The sequence below is a fragment of the Conger conger genome, chromosome 15, assembly GCF_963514075.1.
Source record: "Conger conger chromosome 15, fConCon1.1, whole genome shotgun sequence".
Lineage (NCBI taxonomy): Eukaryota > Metazoa > Chordata > Actinopteri > Anguilliformes > Congridae > Conger > Conger conger.
This window is the reverse complement of record NC_083774.1, coordinates 19987600-19999170: the sequence shown is the minus strand read 5'-3', so window position 1 is coordinate 19999170 and position 11571 is coordinate 19987600. Positions and strand designations below refer to the sequence as shown.

Genomic DNA, 11571 nt, shown 5'->3' with positions numbered 1-11571 from the left:
CGTGTGATTTTGTAACTTCCAAAACGCATTCTGGAGATCCATTGCTAAATACTTGGGTGCACTAGGCTAGTTCTTTTAAATGTTAGGCTACATATTGGACTTCAGCCTACATGTAACAGACGATTAGCCTGTAACAGACATAGGCAGACACTGTTCACTTAGTTTCATTCCGTATTAAGTGTATTCAATTCGGACTATAATTTGGTTCAAAGTTACCTAGTAAAACGCATGCGACTTTAAAGGCAACACCCAAAAGGCCGAACATATAACTATATCTATCTAATCCTGTGTTTGTATTTTTGAATAGTTGCAAATCAATTAAACTAAGCCAAAATCTTTCAGCAATAATCGATACAATAACCAATAAGCTATGTAGTACGCCGGCCGAAGTGGTCTCTTGGTCAATCCAGTATCCAGTATGAACATAGAGATAGCATGCGAAATCCAGTTCAGACAAATCTCGATTGTTAATGCTTTACGATTAGTAGTTTCAAGAGCAAACCCATCTGGTTAAGTAGCCCATGCAAAATATCTGTGATTTTGCGTCGAGTCAATGATGCTACAGAAATTGTAAAACTTAGTAGGCTATATAGGTGTATGGGGTAAAGATACGCCTGTCTGAGAGGCAATGTAAGAAAAAAGAAAAATACTAATAACGATTGCATGACATCGCTAGGATAGCCTAGCTGTTCTAAATGTTAAAAAAATCCTTTGAATTTTCCGTCTTAATCGCATTCTCTGCTTGCATCTACTGCTTTGTCGGGGAAGTTAGAGAGGATCATTGCGAATAGGCTATGTAAGCTATAGAGGCTCACTGTCTCTGTTATGTCTGAGGTATTGTCGTCGCAATGTGCAGGGACTGTGACACTGATGGATGCGCCAATGGTTAGACGGACAGATGTTTGGGCGGATCTAACGGCATGCAATGCTGTAGCAGCACACGCAGCGAGATTGGGCTAAAACATCCCGAATCAGTGAAAGTCAGTTCTTTCTCATCCCCACGCGAGCCTGGCACACTGATCGGATATTCTGTTCGTCTCGAAAGGCACCCTATCCGTAGTTTGATTCCTCCTGTGGCAGATAGGCTATGCGTGTCTTTTGCTAGCGACAGAAGAGACCACCGACATGGCAATGGCACGGAACTGAACACATTTGGCAGCAGAAGCAGAATTTGACAACTCACCATTTTCTTGTTTGCAAGAAATTATTCGCATTTCCCCCTCACAGTAGCATTTCCAACAAAGAATGGACGATTGCGCTTTTATCCTAATGATAAACTGAAAATACGGACAACTTATCCACTTTTTCCTTTAAAAAGTAGGCTATACAGATCTCCTGTAACTTGATTTAAAAAAGCTACCAAAAATCAAAACATTATTAAGATTTGTAAGATAGCCTATGTGGAATGGTCCCAGTTCTTGAAGGATGGGATATTTGGAGAATTTTAATCTTACCGTCAAAAATTGAGAGCGTTCTTTTTCCTTCTGTGTTGAGAAAACCAAGGAAATTGTTTGTTACGGAATTTGTGTCTGACTCTTTTGAGGCGAAGAAGGCATCTTGGTGCTAGGAACTCGCCTCTGATTTGCTGTTGCTGTCTTAAATACCTACTACCAGCCACACAAAGAAGGGGAAAAAAGTGCTATTAGCAGCCAAGAAAGTGTTTGGCAATAGCTGCTGATCCATGTTCATAGAGCAGCTGAAACACAGTAAGAGTCCATCCCCTCCTTCTGATGTACATTATTACAACAAGGGACACCCAATCAAGCACATATCTCATCGATTCAGACCGTTCTCAATGGATTTTGTATGCGCTCGGACAAAATAACCGTGCCAGACAGTGTGTGAGAGACAATTCTGTCCATTTCGTCCAAAATATAATATTTTTGCCAGAGTCTGTTGAAGATTTCAAGATTTTTTTTCGTGTTCAGCGCAAACGGGATTGCAAGTCACTCGGATTGTATGCGATGGTATCAGCAACACAGTCATCTTTTTTGCTTGTGTTAATTTTGGAAACAAATTCCTCATGGAGAATGTACTCAATCAACTGATTAAGTAAGTATCATGCCATTTAAAAGGAGTTTCTTGGCTTCTTTGCACTTCGATGGGATGCATTCAAAATATCAATTTCGGTGTTTTCCTTTGAAATTGTGTCTATATAGTTGCCTACAAATATATTTAGGCTACGTGTGTACCCATGCATGGTTATATTTGTATTATTTCGCTTTTTGGGAAATATAATCAACATTTATATTAATCAAGATCATACGTCTTATAAGTGTGTACATCCACAAATTGTTCGTTAAAAAACGATGTTAGCCTGCGGTTGGAAGATGCATGATACCCACATGACATTGCCAGCTAACCGTTCGAGGCACAAGGAGTTAAAGTGACAGTGCTTGATGTTTGCCCCTGTTTGCAGACTTTGAGTGACGCGATCATCTCGTTTTCCTTTAAGCTTGCCTGTTGCAGCTTTCAACGCGGAGAGAGGATCGCACTGAAGCTGAAGGTTTCTTCACTGTACAACTCGTCTGCCTACTGTGATATCCAAGTCGGGGTGGAGAGAATTCCGCCTTCTCTTCACATCTGCCTTTTTCTCCAGTATCAGACTTTTTGTTTGAAAACTGCCGATCTATGTCAGCCTCCTGAAAACACCCCAGGTATCGTGCATGAAAGCGCCGCAATCAAAGAAGAGCGGACCAGCTCGGAATCTCTGGGGCTAAAAAGAACTCTTCTGAAATCCTAAAACAAGCATGCCGCGGAGGAAACAGCAAGCGCCCAGGCGCGCAGCAGGTACGTTTGTGCGGATTTTCGCGTTTTTCGACCCGGTTTTATTTTACTACTACAATAATCGCACATCTTTCATTTAGAAGGCAATTTATAGTGTGTATACTACTTTAGAATATTTATTTACACGTTAAATTGGAAAGGATGTGAAGTTGGCTTGATGGTGCGCTAGGTAGCTAGGTTGCTATAAAGTTTTTCTTCTTTCCCTTGATGGGGATGCGTTATTGGAAATTGGGAATTTCATGGACCACTTATCTGCAATACAGGTTAGCTAGCGAACTAGCCAGCGAGTTATGTAGCTAATGTTAACCAAGTCACAGTTAACGGCAGAAAAGTGCGTAATTAGGCTACGTTAGCTTTCGCTATGATTTTATTATAAAGTTTGCTTCCTTCGAAGTTGAATAGTCTTAATCCCCATTTCGGAGTCAACAGTGTCGTTGTGCGATAGCTAGGTAGCTAACATTTGTTAGCTAACATCAATCGAAAATCAACAGCTTCTTTTGGAAAAGGCTAGCCCGCTAGTTTTTAACGTTAGCTAACGTTTGCTAGCTAGTATCTATACACTGCGAAGCGAACTTCAGCTTTGATTGTCTTCTTCGTTTAGCCACCTTATTCGCCTTCTTCCCTCAGTGCCTGTTTTCCCTCTGGGCTCGTATATTGACTTCATGAATTAGCTCGAGATCTATAAAGAAGCGAAAGGAAAAAGGGCTCTACTGTCAGCTGACTGTCATGAATCACTTTGATGCTCGCCTTTTGCTGTTTTGGGGATTTCTGTTAAAACATTTGATCACAAAATGTCAACTTTTCACTAGTTTCTGGTTAGATTTTTTCTTTTCTTTTTTTGGAGGGGGGGGGGGGTCTTAAAGATTATTTCGCGACCAACAATGGAGTAGCTAGCTATGTGGACTGGAAGGAGCTTTAATGGACAATTGCCATTTTTGATTTGACGGCTGATTGATTGCCTGTCATCTGCCTCTCCTTTGATCTATTCATTCCCGATAAACATCAATAAATCACTCCCCATGGCAACGCCGGGTCCGTGACGTCACGTCTGGTCGGACAACGACCCACGAAAACAGATTTAATTGCATTTTTTCTTCACTTTTTACTTAGTTTTTATTAACAGCCCCTTTTAGACAATTCGGTAACATTAAACAATGTGCTTTTACCCTGCACGATATGAGGAAAAGATATATATATATATATATATATATATATATATATATATATATATATATCTATATATAAGGCTGTGTTGTATTTGTTGAAGATAGACCCAAAATTACTTTCGTATGCATGTAGGCTGCTACTTATTTCGTTGTGCTTTTCGTAGGATATGTCGGTTTAGATTTCATATTTTGACAGTTTGCAAGTTTAATAGATAGAAACCTACTTGCAAATTAGATAAAAAATAACCATATCCAAAATAGTGCATACTTTGAAGTAGTTGGAGTGGAATGGGATTTTTGGATTAAAAAGAGGTCATGCAAGGCCCATAGTGATATGAACAGGGCTAGTTAAGTGTCATACAAAGTGTAGACATTATACAAAAGAAAATGAAAATTATATACAGGCTTATTCATTCATTCATCCATAGTTATTGCTTGATTAGTTGCACTTAATTTGTGTTTTAAGTAGTGTTATTAATTAATTTTTTGCCAGAACTAGCTGATTAACTCCTGTATTCATGCTGCACGGGGTCACGTTCAGCTCAGGGTTGTATTCATTATCAAATGTATTTTTAAGATTGCAAAGTCAGAGAGAGCAGTCAAGCTCTTTGTATTCATTGAATTCAACACACAGCCTGCTCTGGTTCAGTTCTAAACACTTAATAGTGTGTACTGTAATCCTGTTGGCCATGTATTTCTTTATAAATAACACACACACACATTCCCTCATGCTCGTGCACAGAGATTGCTTTTTAAAAACGAAAAAAAAAAGGAAAGAAAGTAACTACTGGTCTGATCGGGAGATGGAAGAATGGTTGGCTCCATCAAAAAGACCCGTCAAAATGACTTTGTTTCATATTTGATTTAATTGTCTCCTCTCTGACAGGCACATTCATCAATAGCTTTAATGGTCAATCTGAAGTTGGCAGAGTGAGTGCTTTCATTCTTTTTTCCATACATTGGCCTGAGCTTTACTATATCAAAATGCTTTTGCCTAATGGACACTCTCTCGCGGTTGGGGTGTGGGGTGCGATGGGGGTGACGAATGACTGAAAGGCTTCTTATTTGAGAGTGAAAAAATAAAGCATTTATTCTGTTGATGGGCGGATGAAGACAAGAGCGTAGAGAGAGAGGTTTTTTTTTTTAGTTTTTTTTTTTTTAGACACAGCAACTTCCTGTAATTTTTCCCCCCTTTTCCAACAGTCTCTACCCCCCCTGCTCCCTCTCCAGCCGGCCATCACAGCTGCAAGTTATAAGGTTCACGACTGCTTTGTGGCACACAAAGAGTGATGACAAATTGATTGCTTTGTAGTGATGGAAAGAGCAAGGAAAGATGTCAGATGATGGGCCTTGATTAGGAACTTTGGGAAATCCAGTCCCTAGCAACCTTGAGAATTTCATGAGAAAATCTTGCTCTAGCTCTCTCTTTCTCTCTGGCTCACTCACTCACTCACTCTCTCTCTCTTTCTTTTTTCCCTCTTCTCCAATCTGAAAGGTCCGCTCAGCCGTATAAAAAGAAAAGTTGTTTTGCCAGCTTCATTAGTGTTCACCTAATTAGCTGTAAACCTGATGGATTCCTGACAGCTCTAATGATTGGAGATGACAAGCTCCGCGCACTGTCATCCAGCCGAATTAGGTTTGCAGCTAGTTTGATGTAATCAAGTTGATATTACACAGTCCTGCTTGCCTTTAGTTGTGCATTAACTCAATTTTCTGCTGCAGGTGACAAATGGGCTTGGGTACCTGGGTAATCATGTTCACAGGAATTAGGGTGCTTTTAATGGTCGGGAGTGGAATAATAACAATGCACCCCCAACAGCAGTGGCCAAGAGAAGGGACAAGAACAGGCAGGTGCACAAATTCTTTCTGTCTAGCTGGGTTTTCACCAGAGTCCTTATTTATTCAGGGCCACGCTATGGAAAATACGTCTGGTTTGTTGGCATCAAAAGTCGGCAAGGCCAAACATACCAATCACCAGTTGGGGAGTAAAACAAAAATTTAGCATCCTGGATTAAATAGGAAAAAAAACAAAAAACGTTTCTGTATGTAGCAACCGAGGTTCATGATCTTTTATTTCATTTTCATAATGTTGCTGCAATGTTGTGGCAACGTTGCTGGAAAATTCCGGAAATGTTTCGTGAACATCGTCTTTGGCTGAGATGGTTGTGCTAAACCGTTTTTATCACGTGATTCCAGTCAAATAATTTCAAAGCGCATCGGTCAGGAAGATAAGATAGATGGTGTTGACGTTACTCATTATGGCAGACTTCATAGCGCAGTCAAAGTTACAAATGTTTTCACTGGATAAAATTAAATGTGTGTAGCAGCATTGTGAAGAAGAACCTAAATATGATTTATAGAAATATTCTGTTCATGACAGATCCAGTTACGGTTAACATAAAGTAAATTAACTATGAACCCAACAAACTGATATCCATGATTTTTGTATGTATTTGATTGATTGTGGATGATTGAAAGAAATATATCATGGGTGATGTACACTGACAACACAACATGGCTATTGCATTGTGTATGTGCCATCAGTATGTACAGATTCAGTCAAAGCACCAGAGATTCCAGAAATACACAATGGAAAAAAAAAAATATATATATATATAGGATTAGTATTTTCTTTTGGTAAACAAGAGCTATTGTTGGCTCATTTCTTTAAAATCCATTATATATTAATATATTCTCGAAGAAAAAAAGACCATGAACATGAAATTAATCAGTCGTAAACAAACGTAAAGTTTGAAAATATGTACTCTTGTAACACTGAGGGGATTTCGAGCATGTGATATGGCTCTTTCTCAGATAAACCCATTGATCCTCAGTACAGCCATCTCAGGAGTGTGAATCACTTGCTCTCACGATCGCTGTGGTCAGTAGGCAGCAGTCCTCCAGTCTGTCCCCCCTGAAGAGGTGATTTTGCCCGGGCCTTCTCCGGATTACGGCCCGGCAGACCTGCCTCACATTACTCTCCCCAACAGAGATTCTCCCTAGCAGCCAACTGACAGTTCGATTAGTTATGGCCGTCCTCTGCCTTTTTTACTGCAAGAAGTGAACAACAATGAAGGGGGTTAAGAGAGGAGAAGGAAGAGAAAGAAAAGAAAGAGGAGAGAGAGAAAGAGAGCAAGAGAGAGTGTGAAAGAGATGGAGGGAGGGAGAGCGAGAGTGAGAGAAAAAAAATAACATAACCGCTAGAAAGGGAGGAAACTTTCTTGTGCATCCTCGGTTGATAAACAGAATTTTTTTTCTTTCCAGAATCTTCCGTCATGGCTCCCATTAGCTTGACAGCTGTCAATTAGAGCTCTCTTGGTCTCCCGGGCCACAGTTTATTGCAGGCGGTTGATGCTGTCATTTTGTTCACAGTTTCGCCTTGAGCGTTATCATGAGCTGTGAAATAGTCAATAGCTGATGTATCAGCAGTTATTTCTTAAATTGGCTCACAAGGCTGCACACTCCCCTCATTTTTCCTCTCTGTCTCTCTCTGTTCTCTTCTCTGTACCCAAAGATTGTTTTGTGAAGAGATTGCAATGAATTGCGACTGCAACAGGGTTAGAAAGAGTGCAACACCGACAATCCGGCACACACAATACAAGCCAGGCATGTTTACTGCTCCGGATTTTAAAGGCCTTTTAGAAAAATCTGCGTAGAGTACCATACAGTTGATGTAGGCTATTTAATAACAGAATAAATTATTTTAACCCGTATTTAAATGTATTTGCAATACATTTACATGCGATGTTGTAGAGAGCATCGATACTATAATCTTATTTTTAGGCAATGCCATTGACAGAGTATTGTTTTTTTGAGGAATTTATGAACTAGAACATAAATAGTATTACATGCAAGATAAGATAATATTCCAGCATTGTTTTGAATATGCAAACCAATTAAATTTACCTTTGAAGCTGTTTATTTTACTACTACAGTACTATTTCTGACATATTTTTAGAGTATATGGTTCAACAGCAGTTTTATTACCAATGGATGTGAGTAACCAAAACAAAAGGAATGGCACATTTACAATGTATGCAGCTGAAATATATATTTCTTTAAGAGACAATCTTATATTTCAATTTGGATATGCAGAATGTATGTGTTTCGCAAATTTGGGAAGAGCCTTTACCTCTTAGGCAAGGCTGATCCAACCACGTGAACTGACTCAAAACACAAGATATCGCCTTATCATTTTAAAGCAATTAATGTTGAGCAAACTAAATGAGGCATCCTCTAGTTTGCTAATTAATGAACCCTCCCTTAGTCTCAACATTTAGATGTGATCATTGACACTGGCCCACAGCGCCACCATTAAATAATCAAATGCAGAAATACTCAGAAAATGGATGCTGTACAAAACTGTAAAATGTTTCAGTCAGTTTGACGCTGAGAAAAGGTGCTTTACAGATTGTGAATGAAATGCTTAGGCTGTGCACCTAAAATGAAGGAAGTCTGAAGATGTCTAATTGTGTGATTGCCCTTGTTTCCTGTCTGGGTCTCAAGAGGTTTTCATGTTTAATTAATCAATGATTATCTGTGCTTTCCCCAATGCTCAGGGAATCATGTCAACTCTTAAATGGTGTGATTTAATATGCTACAACTTTTTGAGTATTCTCAAAAGTATGATGGTGGATTGTAGTAGCTACTGCTGCTATTGCTTGTACATTTCATTGGTTGCTGGCTAGAACAGTTGCCTTGAAAAATACAAACTATTTTAATATTTTTAGGAAATAGGAAAGTAAAGAGAATTCTGATCATTTTTGCCTTTGACACATGCATGTGCATAACTAGATAAATGTATGTAAACAGTACGTGTAAAACATTACTCCACTTTAACAAATTGCTGTTCCTCACGCCAGTGTGTTATCTAGCATAAATCCTTTCTGTACATCCTCTGGAGTTTGTCTCTCTCTGTCTCTGTGTCTTTCTCCCCCCTTCCTCTCTCTCTCTCTCTCTCTCTCTCTCTCTCTCTATCTATCACTCTCCTGCCCCCTCTCTCTCTCCTTCCCTCTCTCCCACCCCCTCTCTCTCTTTCCTTCCCCCCTTCTCTCACTCACTCTTTCTGCCTCTCTCTCCCCCTCCTCAGTGTTACTGTAGGTCTTTGTGTGATGTGTGCGTCGGGGCAGTTTTGGGTTTTCAAAGTCTGGCAGCTACACAGGGATTATATCTCCCAGCAGCACAGTAAAGTGAAATACGGCTCCCCAGAATAATCCCTGCCTGTGTTGTTGTCATGTCGAGGATGTCGAGGAGGTACGGAGGCGTACGGTGAGGGGCAGGGGCTGGGAGGTCACGGGTGCGGGTGTGTGTGCGTGTGTGCGTGTGTGTGTGTGTGCGTGTGTGTGTGTGTGCGTGTGTGTGTGTGTGTGTGTGTGTGTGTGTGTGTGTGTGTGTGTGGTGGGGAGGGGCTGGCGTGTCGCTGGGGTTTGTTCTCGCTGCAGGGTCAGGCCTGCGGTTGCCAGGGCGGCAGCACGGCAGGGGCCCGCTGAGGCTTGGCAGGGCCGCGGCGAGACTGGCAGCCATCAGTCATCCATCTGTGACACAGACTGTTTTTGATGGCAGCCATGATGAAAGGTTTGGGAACAGTATAGGCCCCGGTAATCAGGGCCAGCGCTGACATCCTTCTCCGCTCTGACAGCTTCTTCCTTTTCTCTCCTCACCGCCAAGACGGTCTCAAATGGATCTTTTTTCTCCTCGTCGTTTCATGTACTTGATCAGTCTCAGATGCTGAGAATTATTTTCTCCTGTTTTCTCTTTTTTTTTTGAAAGAAAATAAGAGGGAGGAAAGAGGAAGTGGGCTGAAGCAGAAGGTGGTGGCGGTCAGAGGGTGGGGGCTGTTGTTAGTGTCCGTGTGTTTTTTTTTTTTTTTTTTTTTGTGCATGCGCACTTGTGTCTGTGCGTGTGTGTCTGTATCTCTGTCTGTCTGTCTATGTGTGTGTGTGCGCATGGGTCTGTGTGTGTGTGTGTGTGTGTGTGTGTGTGTCTGTGTGTGTCTGTGTTTATGTCTGCGTGCGTGTGTGTGTGTGTGTGTGTGTGTGCATGGGTCTGTGTATGTATGTATGTATCGGTGTGTGAGTGTGTATGTGTCTGCGTATCTGTGAGTGCGTGCGTGCGTGCGTGCGTGTATTGTTGGTAGTAGTGGGGAGGCAGTGGGGGGGTAGTTTTTTCCCCTCTTGGTGGGGCCAGGCAGGTGTGAGAGGAAGTCTGTTTTTGTACTGTAGGCCTGTTGCTAATTAATGTTCCATCGTGCGATTCTGTCGGAGTTGAGTAATGTTTTTGATCTTTATGCCTGATAACTGCATACTTAATGAGATTTCAAAGCTTCTTGAGATGTGAGTGCAGCTCCCTGCAATTATTGACAGATGCCTTCTCTTTGCCATTGGGTTCAGCTTCATAAATCCTGGTTCTGTAATGAGGTTGAGAAGTGCCACCCTGCCAGTGAGCTAATGAAAAGGGGGGGTGGGGGGGTGATCACGCACGTCTGACACATTTTTTTCTTTAAATGTACTCTGCAGATGTCAAGCCGTGGGTTGTGCATTTAAAAAGGAGAGGGGAGGGAGGGGCGGGGGGGGCTGGTTGGTGGAAAAAAGCCATATCCTCCTGCACTGTACGCATTTTCAGAGATCGGATTTCAGTCCCATGTTAAGACCATTTGTCTAAGTTGCATACTTTATTTGAAATAGTAGTATCGTTGTTGCCGAAGTAGACTTTGATAGATTCGGCTGCCCCCCCCCGCCCCCTTTCCACCCGTTCACTCCACCATGAGCCATGTTTTTTTTTTTTTTTTTTTTGGGAGTTTTTATTTTTTATTCTCGTTTTGTCTAGTCTTCTTCCCCCCCCCCCCTCGTTCTTGTTTCTTAAATGGGGGAGGCAGGGAGAGCGAGCGAGAAGACAGCTCGGCGGGTCATTCGGGCGAGCCTGCCCCAGCCTCTGAACGGGAAGTGCGAGCAGATTTCATTTTCAGGAGTCCTGAAACTGAATCCTGGTGGAGAGTAGCTGCTCCATGCCAAACAGTCGATTTCCTTTTCAGCAGAGTCATACATCACTGACCCACCCTTTCCTCCTGACAGAATGACGTGTGTCATTTATCAAATGGGCCTTGCCAGACACAGAGGGAGTGGGAGAGAGCTGGAGTTTTGTGCGAGGGGCTGTCTTCTTCCCTTAGCGAGGAGCCTAGGCTACGACAGTGCTGAATGGGAGGTTGTTAACCCGGCGGGGGGTTGGGTTTGGGGAAGCGGGGGGGGGGGGGGTAAGGGGGGGGTCTTGTGTGGAGTGAGAGGTGGGGGGGGGTTGGCCTAAGCAGAACAGCTCTGGAGTTCCATTAGCGTTCACGCTCCTGCTTTCCCTGAGCTTTAAGTGTGGTGTGAGGTGGGAAAGTATTCTTTCAGATTAGAGGGGACAGTCGCACGCTACTTTTCGCCGTCGTGTTCGTTTGCGAGAGAGAACGTCTCCGTCCGTAAGCGTGTACACTGCTTGCTGGGAGCAGCGTGTGTGTGTGTGAGCGTGTGTGTGTGAGCGTGTGTGTGTGAGCGTGTGTGTGTGAGCGTGTGAGCGTGTGAGCGTGTGTGTGTGTGTGAGCGTGTGTGTGTGTGTGAGCGTGTGTGTGTGTGTGTGTGTG

The 11571-nt window shown here is 42.3% G+C and overlaps 1 protein-coding gene across 1 annotated transcript in view; it reads left to right on the top strand.

Annotated features, from left to right (window-relative positions):
* The first annotated feature begins 2494 nt into the window (after positions 1–2494).
* Positions 2495–11571, top strand: part of tshz3b (teashirt zinc finger homeobox 3b) — a 39478-nt gene continuing 30401 nt past the window's right edge. The window contains exon 1 of the mRNA XM_061222065.1: positions 2495–2790. Within this exon, the coding sequence (XP_061078049.1) occupies positions 2751–2790 (40 nt within the window). The 5' untranslated portion in view covers positions 2495–2750. The remainder of the gene's footprint in view (positions 2791–11571) is intronic.